Here is a 16,649-nt window from a genome sequence, read left to right as displayed (position 1 = left end):
TGCATGGTTTGGCCAGGGGGAAGTGTAGGAAATGGATTGGAGGAATGTGGTGAGTACAGCTGGGAGAATAGGGAGGTTGCCAGGCCAGAGTCCCATGGAAAGAGACATGGCCGAGCTATGATGGTACGGGTAGAGGCACAGGACTCAGTGATTGACTGGCTGTGAGGGAGATGGATGCCCCTTGGGCGCTCTTGGCTGAGATGGGCCCAGGCTTTTGGGGAAGGTTTCGGGGGGGAACCCATGCTCCAGGGGCCTCCATGGAAGGGACATGGACTATCTACGATATCCTGAAGATAGCTCCAGGATTGAGATGCCCATCTTAAGGTGATGGCTAAGGTCACAGCCTGGATGCCATGACCAGGACAGACCTTGAAGGGACCCCCACACTTTAGATGTATGGATAAGCAGGATCAAGAGGACATAAAGAAGGAACCGTCAAAAGAAGTGGGTGGGAGAAAGCCAGAGATACCCAGGGTAACATTCCCAGGAGAGGCCAGCCTGTCCAGAGCCTCAGGAAGGCCCGAATGATTATTAGTAGCAGGCCGTAGTCAGTTGTTGGAGGGGGAGGCGTGAATGGGAGTCTGAGGGCTGTGCTGACTGGAATAGCTTTGTCCTCTTTGGCACCTACCAAATGTCAGGCACCTACAATGGGATGCAGGGAGCCCCCTGTAACCGAGGGGCTCTGCTTCCGCATCTCCTGCCCTTCCTACTCACCCCTGATGGCGGAGGATGACCAAGCTGCTAAAGGGCGCCTAGCACTCAGATCCATGCTCAAACCCTCCAGACCATCTACCTAGCACCTCGTAAGACTGTAGTGTGTTGGGAACTAAGTGGCACCATTATAACCCAGGCCCTAGTTTATAACAAATCTAACTCTCATGACATTTGAGCTCAAGGGTTCCACTCGTTTTCTCTTCCCCTTATCTGCTAATGAGCTGGGCACAGAATGCCAGAGATGGAGGCGGTCCCATAGCTTAAGGCCACCCCCAAGTAAATGGAGCCCAGCTCGGGACAGTGATTTGCCCACAAGCTGGCTCCTGGTTCCCAGGAGGGCCACTGGTTGGGAAGATGACCAGGCAGAGGTGAGAGAAGAGGCCCCAGATTGCTGCAGCAGCTCCCTGCACCGGAAGCCAGCCCCGGCCATGGTCCCTGGGTTACCCAGGGCCTCTCTTCCAGCCAGCCCCACACCCATTCTTCACAGAGCTGCATCTTCCCTTCCCCCATGCCACTGCAGGTACCAAGGCCATGTCCCCGGTCTGGCCTTCTCCTTCGGCTCCCCCTATGGCACCACCACTCTCAAGTACTTACAGGATCACCGCAATGCAGCCATGAAGGGCCGAGAGGGCTGCGTCCCCATGACCGACTCCTCCCACCCCACTATCTCACTGCTTAGCCACTCCAATACCTGGGAGCGCTTGTACAACGTGCCCCCCAGTAGCCGCTTCAACCTGGACATCGACCGCACCACCAGGCTGAATCACTTCAACCAGGTGGGCTGCCTCTCCCCACCGCGCCCCACGCTGGGGTCAGGGGGAGAACCTTCCCCCAGCAGAGCCACTCCCGCAAGACACCTGGGAGTTTGGCTAGGGAAGAGAGGGGCCCCGGACTCTGCTTTTCTCACTGCTCCCCACCCCAGGGGACCCTTTTGTGACCCTGTCCTTGCCCACTCCCACAGCTGCTAGAGCTGAGGGTCTTCAGTAACGCTCAGCTCTCACCTCCCTTGGCTTTGTGGACCTACCTTAAGGGCCCAGAATTCCCCTATGTGAGCACAGGCCCCACTTACGCCTCCTTCCTAGAAGCCAGCTGCAGATATGCCCACCAGAATCCCATGAGCTATCCCATCTCCAGGTCCCCCGAGATGGATGTCCTAGATCAGACCACTCAGTTCACACTAGACTTTTGGGGGGTGGGGAATAGAGGTCTTGGGTTGCTTGAATCTTTTTCCTCTGGGTTGCAAGCCATCCACAGTGCACCACAGAGATGATCTAGGGACCTGAGCCAGCCTTGTTTCCTTGTTGAGGATGAGGGCTTTTGCCTTGCTATGCTCCTGGAATACATATACATACGTATATGTATACATACGTATGTATATGTATGTATGTTCCAGCTTTAGTTCAGGACCTCACACTCTCACTTGGCTTTTTCACTCAAGGCTAGCACTATCATTCAAGCCATACCTCCATTTCTGGCTTCTTTTTTTTTTTTTTGTCAGTCATGGGGCTTAAACTCTGGACCTGAGTGCTGTCCTGAGCTCTTCAGCTCAAGGCTACGCCCTACCCCTTAAGCCACACATCCCTTCTGATTTTCTAGTCATTAATTGGAGATAAGAGTCTCACGGACTTTTTAGTTCCCCAGGCTGGCTTTGAACTGCAATCCTCAGATCTCAGCCTCCTGAGCAGCTGGGATTACAGGAATAAGCCACCAGCACTGGGCCTGAGTCCTATTCATTGTCACCTTGTCTCACAGCCTGGTTCCCAGCACCCAGGCACTGCTTGATGCCAGGGTGAGGACTTTCTGAGTCAGGTGGCTTCCTCAGGGGTAGGATGAGACAGTGCTCTGACTCCGGGGAGCAAAGAACCATCTCACTGAGTCTGTGGCATACCTGGCTTTCACACAGAGCACACCCTTGCATTATGTTCTGTTGCTGTGTTGGTGTGACAGATGTGTGTGTATCTGCTGAGCTGGGGTATCAGATTTGGCTTAGCCGCTTTCCATCTCACTCCTGGTAACAAAGCTGGGAGATGGGTGTGGGCATTGGAGGAGGGGTCATTAGCTAGACTAGACAGACGGGCACCAAGGCTACCTGCTGGTCAGCAGTAGACAAGCTCTGCAGACTCCTGCAGGGAAGATGGCCTACCCATACCTAGGCCCAGCCAGGCATAGACTATCCACTAACAAACTGTTATCTCTTCCTGGGTCGAGCTATAGCTTGCGCAGCAGCACCGGAAGTACTACCAAGATAAGACTGGCACAGTACCTCTGGTCCCCTACTTCGTGCTTCCTGTGCGGGAGCAAGACAGATACCCCATCCCCACTGACCTGTAAGTGCCTTCCCTCTCTTCATCCATGCGGTCAACAAATGTGTGTATCCATTAGGAACCTGCTCTTGCCAGAGCCTACAGGACACCAGACTGAGACACTAGTTAGCAACCCTGCTTGCCGCACAAAGTGACAGTTACAAAACAAGAAAGGATGGAGTTCTGGCAGCTTCAGTGGAGGGGGGAGATTTGCCAGAAGTGATTCCTCCCCTGGGAAATGTGCTGGGAATCGAGCACAGTCCATATAACCTTCACTGCACGAGGAATTGCTGCCCACTAGTGGACAATGCCAGCACTGCACGGAGCAAGGGCTGTGTCCAGTCAGATTGAACCCTGTCTGAGAGGGGCTGGGAACCCTTCCCTCACTAGGGTCTTCAGAATATCTTGCTAGAAAAACATGGAAGTTTCTTGCAGCCCGCCTCTCACAGCTGGGGGATTCAGGAGAGCTTCCTTTCCCAGGGAAGTCTTGCTCTGTTCCACAAGTAGACCCAAGCAAAGCTGTCCTCATCAGCATCCTCACCAGCACCATAAATCTACACCAAAGTGTCCTGTGGCTAGTATAGGGTGGTGGCTGGTGCCTAAGCTGGAGGACCAGCTCCCAATTTATTCCTCATTCCACCCCTACTCCTTCCTCTCTTGGTCTCGGGAAGAGACAGCACAAGGTCAGTGGACAGAGTTGGGGTTTCTAGTCATTGCTGACCCCTGCTTGCCTCAGGGTCCCCATCCTCAAGTAAAGTGGCAGCAACTCCCACTCAGTTCAGTAGATCGCAAGCATAGCTGCACTGCCTCTAGAAGTAACTCTCCGTCTGCATGATGGATCTGCTTTTCATAAACAGGGAAACTGAGGTTCAGCCATGGCCTCAGGGGCTTATGCCGAGTAGCTTTGTGATTGGAGGCTGGGATTGGAAAAGACCCTTGTCTCCCATGGCCAACTGAAGCCACTGGCTTGATCGTCTCCACCGTGTGGGGGTAGTGTGAGCCAGCATGTCCCTGGAGATAGAGACTCTCCTGGGACTGTCACCATTACCACCATCACCGTCATCATTACCACAATCATCACCTTCCTTATCAGCATCCTCACTACCATCACCACCACATCCTCACCAATACCACCACCACCACCATTATCATTACCATCATCATTACCACCACCACCACCATCAGCATAACCGTCATCCTCTCCACGATCACCACCGGCATCTCTTGTGGTACTGGAGGGTATCCTCCTTGTCGTGCTTTGTGTTAAATGTCCTCTATGCATAATCTCATTTACTCTTCAAAGCAGACACCATGACAGCAACCCATTGTTATATGGGTTCATTTTAGCAGGAGATGGGGCCAGACTCCATGCCACGTCTGACACCCATGTCTTCACAGTAAGCCACAGGACTCTGTGCAAATACAAATCACTTTCCCCTCAAGTCTCCATAATTTAGCAGATGCCACACAGATGAGTGACGCTGGGGCCAGCCAGGCTGGAGGTGGGTGTATGGGTCTATGATGAGGGTTCTTCACTCTCCCTTCCTGGTACACTGTTTGACAATTGCTCCGTCTCCCTCCAGGCCTCCTCTGAGCCCGGTGAATAAGTGGCACCTCTTTAGAGTCTCCCCTGACAACCTAAAGACCTACCAGACCTTTCCATCAGGGAAGAGGGTGTCCCCGCAGGAGCGCCAGAGGAGGGACTGCTACTATGAGTTCAGAGCATGAGACCAGGTGCCTGAAGCCTGACAGCCTCGGATCTCACCAGGTTGAAGTGCTTACAATAAAATCTTTAGCCATGACCTCTCCTCTGGGTCCTGGGAACTTGTCACTGTGGCAGTAAATTCCCAAGGGTTGGTCAGCATTATACCTTCAGAGCCTCTGCAATGCTCAGCTCAAGATGTCAAGCCAGGGATAGCAGTATCCCATCCCTCTGGGCCACACACCTGATTTCTTTCCAAGGTAGAACAGGTAAGGCCAAGACATATGTGGCTCCCAGTCTTCCTAAATGGCAGGTCACTGAGGCACGGAGACCTCCTGCTTCCATCGGGATTACTGAGGAGGCCTGACTGCTCCCTGTCTCAAAGTGAGGGAGTGTGGTCCAGAACAGCCACACTGACTGGGAGCAGAAGTTCTCACTGAAGTGTCATCTGCTTTACATGACAATGTGTGAGGGACACCTTATTACCCCACTCCCTTGATGCCTTTAAGCCACAGAGTGAGGAAGTGGTATAACTAGCTTTGCATTTAGGTCTGTTGGATTGCCAAGCCATATGGAGATAGAGGATCAGTCTTTGAAACCCTGAAGAATGCCGTGCAGAGAAAAGTGAATTGAAATAGCTGCTTCTGCGTTTGGCCACCCTGGCAGGGACAGGCTGACTTTGCCTGTACCCTTGAAGCAACTTCTAGAAGCTTCCATGAAGGTCTCCTTCAGAACCCTCCAGGCCAGAGGTAGACATGGGAACGGGTGCCAGGGCCACATGGCCTTGAAAAGTCCAGAGGGTCCAGCTGCTCTCCCGGGCTAATCCTGTGCCTAACCCATTTTCTGGAAGGGCAGAGAAGAATGACATAAGTAACCCCCATGCTCTAGGATGGGGACCCACTCCACACCATTCCAGCGCCCTCTGTGTTGGATGAAGGGTTCTCCAAGGATCTAGTGCACATGAGAACCACATAGTCCTTTGTCCACAGCCAGCCACGGGCCCTCTAGGTAACATCTGACAGTCCTCAGAAGTTCCTTTGAGGGGCATCTCCTGTGTCTCAGAGTCCCTGATGTTCTGGACCCCAAAGTGTCTCTGGAGTAGCCAGATTCATCCCAGAGCTTGGCTGAATAGCAAAGCATACAAGCCCTGCTTGTTGGTGACTTGTGGTATCCTGAGGGCCTGAGGAGGGGCAGAGTGGGAACCAAGATGTCTTCTCCATGGAGGAGGACAGGGAAGCCAGGCGCCAGCTGGAGTGACAGCTATGTACACATCTCTGTGCCCTCTTGCCCTAGGAGATAGGGAAGAGGGGTGGGGCTCCAGAGGGAATGGAGTATGAAAGCTTTTCCTAGTGAACTTTGTCCCAGTTGGCCCGTCTCCTATTCTTGACATGCAATGAGATTTGAACTCTGTCCTCAAAGATTACTGTCCCAGCTAGTGTGGAACAGTTGGCAAATTTCAGTCTTGGAATAAGTAGCTCTTAACATAGTCCTTGCTTTAAAGAAAAAAAAAAGCATTGGACTGACAGGGGAAATGCTTTTCTTGTGCTTTCTTTTACTAAATGATATTTTTAAGGAGAAGGGACAGGGAAAAGTCACACTCCAAATCAGATGCTTTTGGTGCCTGGTGGCAGCTCAGTTCCAGTGGTCTCCCTCTTCATATCAGCATCCCCAGAAGTGAATCCGAAAGGAGCTGCAAGAGAGAGTTACCTGTGATTGGGGTGGTCCTGAGGAGGGGAGCCCTCATCTCCATCCAGGTAGCTGGAAGGAGTGCACATCTGGCAGAGCGGCGGCATTACTTAGGAGTCACTGAGGGTCATTCCGAATCAAACTGAGAACAACTCGGCGGGAGGCTATGTGGCCTCCTGTCTGACCAAACAGGGATTTCTGGTTTGCAGTGTGAAGCTAAGTGGGGAAGGAGGGAGGTAAGAAGCACAGAAAGAGAGACAGATAAAGAGACTCATGGGTTGGCATTTTTCCTCACCTAGCCTGTGAGACCAAGGGGCAGAACTGGGACAGACAGAGAAGACGCATCAACAGGTGCCAGCTCAGCACATGGAAGGCCACTCTCATAGGGCCCTGCCGTCATAACAAGGGCCACCTCCAGAGGGAGCACATTTCCTATAGCTGGAGAGATACAGAGAAGACCGGTACCCGGGGCTCAGTGCGTCTGGACCAGGGAGAACCCTCCAGGTCCATCAGGGTGGGACTGTTGGCTTTTCTTGTCACGTTTCTTGTCTTCTATGAGCTCTTCCGCCAGCACCTTAACCTCCTATCAGATCCCTAGCTGCCGGTGTCTAGGCCGCTGGAGGACCACGCTCTTGAGGCTGGATTATCCAAAAGCCTGGAATCCGGTTTGCCCCTCTGTCTTTTCATGTCCCAGGGTTACCTAATTTCTCAGCAAGGCCAGTTTTGCTGATTCCAGAAGAACTGGCAAAGTACACTGTACCAGACACTCACAACTTTCTTGGGAAGATTGAGGTGCTCCATTGGCCAGGGGGAGGGAAACAGGGGCACCCCTTTGCTCCTTACCCCTCCAGAATGCCTTACGTCATGAAATCGGGAGACTTGGCCATCGCGTGTTCAAACTCTGAGAAGGAGAGCATGTTGTCGTTGTCCAGATCTGCCTCGCTCAGGACCTGCCCGGGGGATGGGAACCTGGTGTCAGATGAGAATGGGGTACCCCTCTATGGAGGGGCTGCCAGTTGCCAAACACTTGTCTCTTGGGACTCCTGGGACACCCTCCCCTCTTCTGCAGACATCAGAGACGAGGGTGTATGCTAAGGCCAGGGGCCTGGTGAGCTGACTTATTCCTAGGAAGAATGTCCCCAGGGGCCCTAGCATCAACATGGCAGGGAAGATGGCGCCATTACTCAGTCCCAGACAGGGATTCTGCACTACACGGGACCAAGGGAGGCAGGAGGCAGCGCTGCGTATGCCCAGCTCTCTTGTTCCTCTTTGGCTCTCTCATTCCTGTTTCTTCCCACCCAGAAACCCTCTGAGGTTTTCAGCCTCCTCCATGGTTTTCAGGGCTGTCTCCATGCCTTATCAATCTAGACCTCTGGGCATTGTGTCACTCTGGGCTAACATGAGCGACATTGTGAGACACACCTAAACTGCTAAGGACCTCCTGTCTGCAGCAGCACCTGTGGGCAGAAGACCCCAGATGGGATGGGTTGGGTACACTGCTCTGGAGACCCTGGAAGGTTCCTAGAAGAAGACCAGGGGAGCTGAGGGTTATTTGCCTCTAGTTCTGCACCCCATTTTGGGACCATTCCCATGATAACTGCTGGGAACCATGAAGCCCAACGACCAATGTTGCCATCTGCTCCAAGCCAGGCCCTGGGGTTCCTCCCAAGAATGTGACCTGACATCAGGGGCCTTGGGTGATGACCCAGCCCCCAAGTGCCCCCCTTGAGCCCCAGGTTCGCACGTGGTGTATGAGGTCCGTCATGAGGTCCTCAGACACGTCGTCACTGTCCAGCAGTCGGAGCACGATCTTCTGCAGATCCTCCTCATCAATGAAGCCATTCTCATTGAAATCTGCAAAGAGGAGACAGAACATGTGGTGAAGGAGCTGGGACCTGAAGAGTTTGGGGTCCACAGTGCAAATCTCCACCAGCCTTTGGGAGTCACAACAGGACCTGCAGCACGGCAGGCTACAGACAAATATGGGGCTAGCATGGCAAAAATATAAACATGGACTAAGAACATTGTGCATATACTCTGTGTACACTCAGTCCCGTCCTTACAACCCCCCCTCGTTTAAGTCGGTAAGTCCTCACACTCAACCTTAGCCTCTATGGGAAGAACCGGAGTCTCACAAGGGTTACACGGTTTATCTGTACTTCCTGGAAGTGGAAAGGGCAGGGATCCAAACCAGCTGAGCTGACCCCAGAGAACCATGTCAACCACGGTGCTATGGAAATCTCCATCTCCAAACTCAGAAGCCCTGGTATCTTTCGATGGCCAGGCACCTGGCTGCATGGGGAAGTAGAAGGCAGCCTAGATTTGGAGGCAGAAGCCCTGGCCACGAACCCCTGCTCCTCATCCTGGGCAGTTGCTGCATGACTGACCTGCACACATGCTTCCCCAGCTCTCAGAGAGGTGGGGAGGACGTGCCTTTGAGGACTCTGGATGGGAAGCAATGCCTCCTCCAGCCTCTCATCCCTAACTCAGGACAGAAGGAATCTCAATGAATCTCTAAGGTCACACTTCAGTAAGGGATGGAGACATGACTAAATCCAAGGCAGTCAAACTCTACAGGGACCCCATATTCCTTATCACCCATAAACTGCCTGTACCTTTTCAGAGGGGCAATTCAAAAGGTATGCTATATTTCCCAGCTTGCCTTGCTTCTAGCTGTGGTCATGTGACTCAGTTCTGACCAGTGAGTGTAAGAAGAGGAGCAGGTGACTTCTGGGAAAGTCAAAAGAGAAGGGACAGTGAGTGACCTTGGGACAGAGGATAAAGCAGGAGGTAGGAGGAACCTGAATCACTGAAAGCCACTGTGGACCACTGTATCTGGCCTTCTACATGTTACAGAAACACATTCATCCCCGGAGATAAATACATTAGCTTCCAGCCATCTTGCCTGTCATCTGACCATCAAATTTAATCCTACATCATTATCTTACCTCAGTTTCCCCATCTTTAGCATGGAAATAGTTGTTACGTGGGAAGGTTAAATAGGAACATACTTGGCCTTCCTCTGGAATATAGAAGATGGCCAGTACAGTAGATGCTTTTTGAACATGGTGGGATGCATCTGCAGATTGTTAAGTCCTAAGAATGAAAACCTAAGGGACCCATGACATCCCCCTGGCAGAATGGAAGGTAGAACTCTATGGGGTTGTGAAGGAAACTGAGGCCTAGCATCTGCTGCTGCCACAAGCTCCTTGCCAAGACCTGTCTTTCCAAAGGCAGGATGTGGGTGTGGAAAGATACAGCTCAGTTCATGGCTCCTTCCCTGTGAGCATCTCTAATCCCTGGTGCTTCTGAGCCCTCTCCCCGCCCCGTGCTGCCTCCATACACCCTGGGAAGAGGGCTGGGACAGGTGGAAGGAGTGGAGGAGCCGGGGGGCACCGGGCAGCCACAGTGACACTGCACTGCTGCTGAGAATCTCTGCAGCATCTCCAGAAGACCCCGCAGTGTCCCCAGACATTCTGCTGGCCCAGCTCCCATAGGCGGAGACTGCAGCAAATGACATGGCTTTGGTCCTAAGCCATCTGGAAACAGACTAATTTGCTAGAGTAAATGCAGTCCTGGACACTTCCTCTCCTTTGGGGGTGGTGAGGGCAGTGCAGGCTGGGAAAGGCAGGAGGGGGAGTCTGGGCTGCCAGCCCAGCCCTTGCCACCCCAGCCTGGGAACGGCAGAACTGCAGTGGAAATGGCTTCTCTTGTTCTTTCTCCAGGTTTTGTTTGTGCTGAATTGGGGTTTGAACTCAGGGCCTTGGGTGTTGTCCCTTAGCTTGTTGTTGTTGTTGTTCCCCCCATTCAAAGCTAGTACTCTATCACTTGAGCTCCACTTCCAGCTTTTTGATGGTTCAATTGGAGAGAAGTTTTTTTTACATACTTTCCTTCCCCAGGTTGGCTTCAAAGCATGATCCTCAGATCTCAGCTCCTGAAAAGCTAGGATTATAAGCATGAGCTACTGGTGCTTGGCAGTTTCCCATTTTTCGGGAGGTGGGGCAGGCTGAGCTCAGCCGTCCAGCCCCTTCACCATCACCCTCAAATCTCTGCCATTCTTTTTTGTTTTGTGGGTCATGGGGCTTGATCTCTGCCTGGGTGTTGTCCCTGAGCTCTTCAGCTCAAGGCTACCTCCCTACCCTTGAGCCAAGCCCCACTTCCATTTTCTAGAGCTTAATTGGAGATAAGAGTCTCAGGTCCCTTTGTCCCTGGCCTGGCTGTGAACCTTGATCCTCAGATCTCAGCCTCCTGAGTAGCTAGGATTACAGGCGTGAACCACCGCGCACAGCAAATCTCTGCCATTCTTAAGCCTTGCAATTTGCAAAGCACTGTTATCCACTAAGTGGTGGTGGGAGAGAGAGAGAGAAGGGAGAACACACTTTCTCTGATTCCAGTAAAAAGCAGGCTTCCCTCTGGGGCCTCTCTCAGCCACTAGCATCCCTGGCTAGGCCTAGTGCTGGGAAGACGGAGCAAGGCCTGCCACAGGTGTGCGGAGACTCCAGAAGAGGCGGGGGCTATGCTGACGGAGTGGGAAGGCATGGCTTGGATTTGGTCTCTGACAGATGAGAAGTTGGGGAGGGCTTAGCTGGAGACCTCAATGTCCCTCACAGCAGAGCCTGGAGTTTCATGGAGGTGTGGCTGATCTTACTGGATTCTTGGCCAACAGCTATTCTCGTTCAGCATGATACCATGTTCAGATTTAAATGCATAGCTCCTGAATCATCCTTGTAGCTGGAGGTAGCCACATGACATTGTGTGGCCAATGAAATACAAACCAGAGTTGCTGAGTAGAGATCCAAGAACTCTCGGGAAAAGAGAGCTAGTTTGTTTGTGCCTTTGGAGGAATGAATTTCCTTCTCCTATTCACTTCTCTTCCTGCCTAGAATGAAGATGAAATGTCTGTGGACATAGAAGCCATTTTGTGACCATGAGGTCACTGACAGATGAAGGCTTCTGAACCTTTGATGACTTCCATTGATCCAGCTCTGGGCATCCTGACCTCCAGACTTAAAAACAAAAACAAAAACCTAGGGACACTGTTAGGGCACATAACAATGCAATCTTGAGGTCATTCGAGGGCTAAAGCAATAGCTCTCAAACTCTGTTGTACAGGACAAGCACCCAAGCAACCAAGATCTACTATGACATCAAGACTCGGAGCTTGGGCCCCTATATCTGTGATCTTTCTTCTGTTCTTTTGTCTCACTCCCATATCTGCAGTATGTAAAAACATCTGAGGGCCTGAAGGGAAGCCTTGGGGAGCTTGCAAAGTGCAGGTGGATTGCTGGTTCAGAAGGGTGTGTGGGACCTAAGGTCCACATTTCTAACAAGCATTCTGGCACGTCTGATACTCCTGGGGCAGGCCACACCTGGAGTCCTCGGGGCTGAGAGTATTGAGTTCAGGTTTGGGCCTTCAGCTCAGACATGTCTCTGTGATTCTACCAGGACATCCTTCTGTCTTCCTCCTCTCTCTTCTTTTGATTGTTCCTCTTTTTTCTTTCAGGATGAGCCAGGCACTACTAGGCACAGGGGTCCTGAATTTCTCTTCTGATTGAACTGTGTGAGGCCACAGATCCTTCCAAGCCCAAAGGAAATACAAACAGCCTGGGCACGTGTGATACAGCTGGCATCCATCTGCACAGCTGATTTGTATGGAGGCATTGAGCCGCGGGGGTTTGTGCTTGCACTTGAAGAAGGAAGTCACATACGCTCCAGGGGCCTGGAGAGGGGCAGAGGAGACACACAGATCCTGGGGAATGAAATAGTGTGTGGCCCCTGACTTGAGCCCAGGCACTCCAACTGGCCTCTCAGAATTAGGGCACTCCCACCATTTTCGAGCGTTAGCACCGCCCTGGTACCTAGAAGCCTAGGCACAACTACCTTTCTTCTTCCCCAGGAGAGATTCGAGGATTCGTGTTTGGTTCTGGAAACCAAACAAAACAGTATAGCAGACACGTTTTGGGATATCTGAGGGTCTGCACTTAACAGAAGAGTCTCTACCCCCAAGAGTGCAGCCCCTGCAGCCATGTTTGTTCATGTGACTGCTTCTTTTCTGGCTGTGAGTAACTAAACCGGGCTGCTCCCCCAGCCCACGGCAGCAGCTCACTCGTTTGGCTCAGCTGATCAGCGCCTGCTGAGAATTAGAAGAAACAAATGTTTGTGTCTAGTCAGTCCATGGAGGCTACAGAGCACCACCCATGGGCAAAAAGGCATAGCATTCAGATCTGAGAAAGAAGAGGCTCACAGAGAGGAGCCAAGGTAAGAGGACAGGAGAAAGCAGCTGCCTGGCTTCCTGACAGCTGTTTTCTAGGTCCTGCTGTATGGAGAGGCCTGCTTCACTTGGTGTTCAGGTTGCTACCACTGGGCACACTCAAGGTCCCTTCTCCTCCCGTGAGCGACACCTCTTGAGGTTGATACCGTTGTATCACCTCGACTCCTCTTTTATGTGAGAGGGGATGGGAACTTGCTTCTAACCAACAGAACTGGGCCACGTGTAGCGCATTCCATTTTCATGATCGCATTATGTTGTATGTGACTCTATTCTGATGGCAGAGTGACTCAAGGGACATGTCCCTTACTGTCTTAGAAGACACAACTGGCCATGTTGGAGGGGGCAGGGAGGAGGCTGGTCAAGAAGGTGAGATCAGCTTCACTTCTGACAGCCAGCCAAGACTCTAAGCCCAAAGCTCTAGGGTCACCTGGACAATGTAGCTGACAACCCGAAGGGGCTTCTAGTGAAGCTTTCTGAAGTCAGGTATTCTCCAGCTGAGAAGGCAACCTAGATAGCAGTGACCAGTTTCCTGCAGCTCTAAGAGGAGTGACCCAACAATCCGGGCCTGGACTTTAGCTCAGGAATAATGTAACATTCACACACATTTGGTGACGTATTACTCAACAGTGGAAATGAGTATTCTGCTCTTCCTCATCTGCTGCATCTGAGACATGCAACCTGAACACTCTTGGCTGAGGCAGGAACACTGAGCGGTCCGATCCAGAGGATTGTGACAGGTGCCTGAGCCAGCACAGCGGTCCCCTGTGGTGACAAAGCTTACAGGGAGCAAGAGTGGTGAGTAGACCAGACCGTGTATTCATCAGGAACTCCTTGGGGTACCCCGAAATATTTCAGAGAAGGAAGGAGTCAGCTTTACTGGACAGGTAGGAGATGGCACTAGAATCACAGGGATGTGATTATATTTGTACTTGCTCTGCTAGGAACTCACTGTCAATTTGTAACTTACATCAGCTCATTCTTCAGATACCTTTTTCTCCACTCAGATTCAGATATCTTTTTGAAAACCCATTTGAAGAAGAAATATACATGTTTCCTCCATGTATATATCTCTTCTTTAAACATCTTCCTGCCCTTTCCTTCTGAGGTTATCGCTGGGGATATGATAGGCCTTTCTCTTGTCCCCTGAGCCTCTAGTTCTTTCATTCTCTTTGTATTGGTGCTACCCGTTATTCACACTAGATTATGGGGATCTGTCTTCAAGTTTACTGCCTTTCACTATTAATCCAGTGAAGTTTTATTCCAGGTGCTCTATTTTTCAGTTTTATACCTCCCATTTTATTCATTAAGGCTTGAACTCAGGCCTTGGATGCTGTCCTTAAGCTTTGTTACTCAAGGCTAGAGCTCTACCACTTAAGCCACAGCTCTACTTCTGGCTTACTTGGAAATAAGAGTCTCATGAACTTTCCTATCCAACCTGACTTCGAACCACAATCCTCTGATCTTTGCCTCCTGAGCAGCTGGGGTGACATGTCTAAGTTATGGGAAACCAGCTCTCTCAATCATTACTGTTATTTCACAGTACTTGATACATACCCGCAAAGACCCCAGTTAGCATCCATCAATGAACCCGTGTTGCTGGGTCCAGACTTAGTAGCTAGTCCATGGCCCGTCCCCCGAGGCTTCAGTCTCCCTCTTTCCCCTCAACTGGCCCATAACACGCACCATAAATACGGAAGGCATACTCGATCTTCAGGCTGGGGCAGGCCTGCTCACTGAACACAGATGCCATGCCCAGGACATCCTCAAAAGAGAAGACGTTGTTGTGGGAGAATACTTTGCAGATGCGGTCTCTGAAAGGGTTGACCTGGAGGTGGGGAAAAGGAGGAGGAGGAGATCTGTAAGAGTCTTGATTATTCCTCTCCTCTCTCATCTCACATGAGCCCTGTGCTCTGGGTTCAAGACAACCCAAATATTAGAATGGGTGCCAGATTATGACTCCAGACATGATGGGGACAAGACACTAAGGTTGAAAACCTTGCTTGACATCACTTGGGCCCTCCCCCTCCCCCACACTGCAATTTGTTCGTCTTTCATTGTTGTTTTACTCTTTTCTGTGGTCATTTTGGTGGTGGTATGATTTCTGTGGTCATTACATTTTTTTCAAGCTTGTAAAGAATATGTGGGAAATAGAAGTATAAAGAATAGGATTAAAAAAGTCTGTAGGTTGGGCTTGGAGTTTAGCCTAGTGGTAGAGTGCTTGCCTAGCATGCACAAGGACCCGGGTTCAATTCCTTAGTAGCACATACATAGAAAAAAAGCCAGAAGTGGTGCTGAGGCTCAAGTGGTAGAGCTCTAGCCTTGAGAAAGTCCAAGGACAGTGCTCAGGCCCTGAGTTCATGGCCCAGGACTGGCAAAAAAAAAATCTGTAGGGCTGGGAGTTTGGCCTAGTGGTAAGAGTGCTTGCCTAGCATTACCTTGGTTCAATTCCTCAGTAACACATATACAGAAAAATGCCAGAAGAGGGGCTGTGGCTCAAGTGGTAGAGGACTAGCCTTGAGAAAAACCCAAGTACAGTGCCCAGGCCCTGAGTTCAAGCCCTAGGGCTGGAAAAAAAATCTGTAATCAACTTCCCAGAATAAACCAATGCGAACATATTGATGTAGAAGTCAGACAGGCCTGATCTTTAGTCCTGACTTTACAATTTAAAATGAAAAATGACCTTAGTTTAGACAAATTACATACCAACCAAGGCCTAAGATTTCTTATCTTAGACAAATGGAATAAGAATTGTATCTACTTAGGGTTATCATGAGGATTAAGCAGGAGAGAATTAAAGTTTCACCCTCCCTGATAAATAATACTCAAACCAATAAGAGTTGCTAGTTATTACTTAACTTATAGATGCTATAAGCAGCATAGCAATTTCATGCTAAAACCAAACTATTGGAAGAGTTGAAGATGGTCTGAAATGCTGTCTTCCGGCAGTATGCCCAGACCACATGATAAATCTCTTTTTACCCTTTATTGCATCTATTTGGTGTACAGGGTCAAGTGAGCAGACCTGACCTGTGAAAGCTCAGGAGTTTAGCCTTTAGTCTGAAACTGAAATTTCAACTTTGCCAAGCCAACCTGGAGAAAATATGCCCTGTAGGCATGAGCCACAGATAGCAGCCTTGGCCAAAGAGGGAAGATGGAACTGGTTTCCTACAACCACTGGAATTACTTTTATCCCAAGGACTTTCTCTTTCTACTTCAATCGGCACTGTCTGCTTTTTCCTGTCATCTGATAAGGCAGAAAAATGAATATGTGTAAGTAAGTTCTCCCCAGCTGATGCACTTTAGGCCTTCTCTTTCCTTTTCCTTGTCTGCAGACTCTTCTGAACCACTTTGAGATCTGCTGAACCTAACTTTGGCTTTGCTGTGGGTCTGAAAAGGAAATTTGGATCCTTGGTATGGAGGCTTTTCTGACCATTTGGATTCATTTGAAAACTTTGTGCTGGCAATTATTAGGGAAGGGATGGAAGGTCCACAGAAACCTATGTTTGCATTCCAGATCTCTGTTGTGTTTGGCCTAAGAAGGAAAAAAAAATCTTTCTCCTTAGGGAGAAATCTAGTTGATCAATGTACTAGAAGAAAGGAGGGGTGGAGAGACAAAAGGACTATTTGTCTAAAAGTGTACTTTGAATTAGAGTAATTGTTTTGGTGTGCCATTTTGTGTACTTCTATTAGTCTGTGTCTATGATAATTGGTTTGATGGAGGCTAAAATTCTGGTGGCAGCAGGAACAGTCCTGTTAAAAAATTAACTCTTGCTTCAATCACCAAAATGAGCCCTAAAATAACAGAATTAGACACACATCCGTGTGTTCCTGAAATTCCTAGAAATAACTGACCAATGTGGTCAATGTGCCCAATAAATTTTTTACATTTTCTTGAGCTCATGTGTGTGTCAATTTGGGCCTGCCTAGTGTAAATCTTTTTGTGTATGTATGTGTATATAAACATCTTTAGGAT

The 16,649-nt window shown here is 50.2% G+C and overlaps 2 protein-coding genes across 8 annotated transcripts in view; one reads left to right on the top strand and one right to left on the bottom strand.

Moving 5' to 3' along the window:
* The window catches only part of Cimip2c (ciliary microtubule inner protein 2C), a 42,219-nt gene extending 37,400 nt beyond the window's left edge, over positions 1-4,819 (top strand). For both annotated transcript variants that reach the window (XM_090337327.1, XM_090337326.1), the window contains exons 2-4: positions 1,235-1,490; positions 2,929-3,041; positions 4,601-4,819. In XM_090337327.1, the coding sequence (XP_090193453.1) occupies positions 1,235-1,490; positions 2,929-3,041; positions 4,601-4,745 (514 nt within the window). In that variant the 3' untranslated portion in view covers positions 4,746-4,819. The remainder of the gene's footprint in view (positions 1-1,234; positions 1,491-2,928; positions 3,042-4,600) is intronic.
* Positions 4,820-6,254: 1,435 nt separating this feature from the next.
* The window catches only part of Cib4 (calcium and integrin binding family member 4), a 93,807-nt gene continuing 83,412 nt past the window's right edge, over positions 6,255-16,649 (bottom strand). For all 6 annotated transcript variants that reach the window (XM_090337334.1, XM_090337331.1, XM_090337332.1 and 3 more), the window contains 4 exons: positions 14,360-14,501; positions 8,150-8,259; positions 7,267-7,355; positions 6,255-6,409 (listed from right to left, as the gene is read on the bottom strand). In XM_090337334.1, coding sequence (XP_090193460.1) covers positions 6,379-6,409; positions 7,267-7,355; positions 8,150-8,259; positions 14,360-14,501 — 372 coding nt within the window. In that variant the 3' untranslated portion in view covers positions 6,255-6,378. The remainder of the gene's footprint in view (positions 6,410-7,266; positions 7,356-8,149; positions 8,260-14,359; positions 14,502-16,649) is intronic.

Source organism: Megascapheus bottae, chromosome 7 (genome assembly GCF_031878675.1).
Source record: "Megascapheus bottae isolate mThoBot1 chromosome 7, mThoBot2.hap1, whole genome shotgun sequence".
Lineage (NCBI taxonomy): Eukaryota > Metazoa > Chordata > Mammalia > Rodentia > Geomyidae > Megascapheus > Megascapheus bottae.
This window is presented reverse-complemented; position numbering and strand designations above follow the sequence as displayed.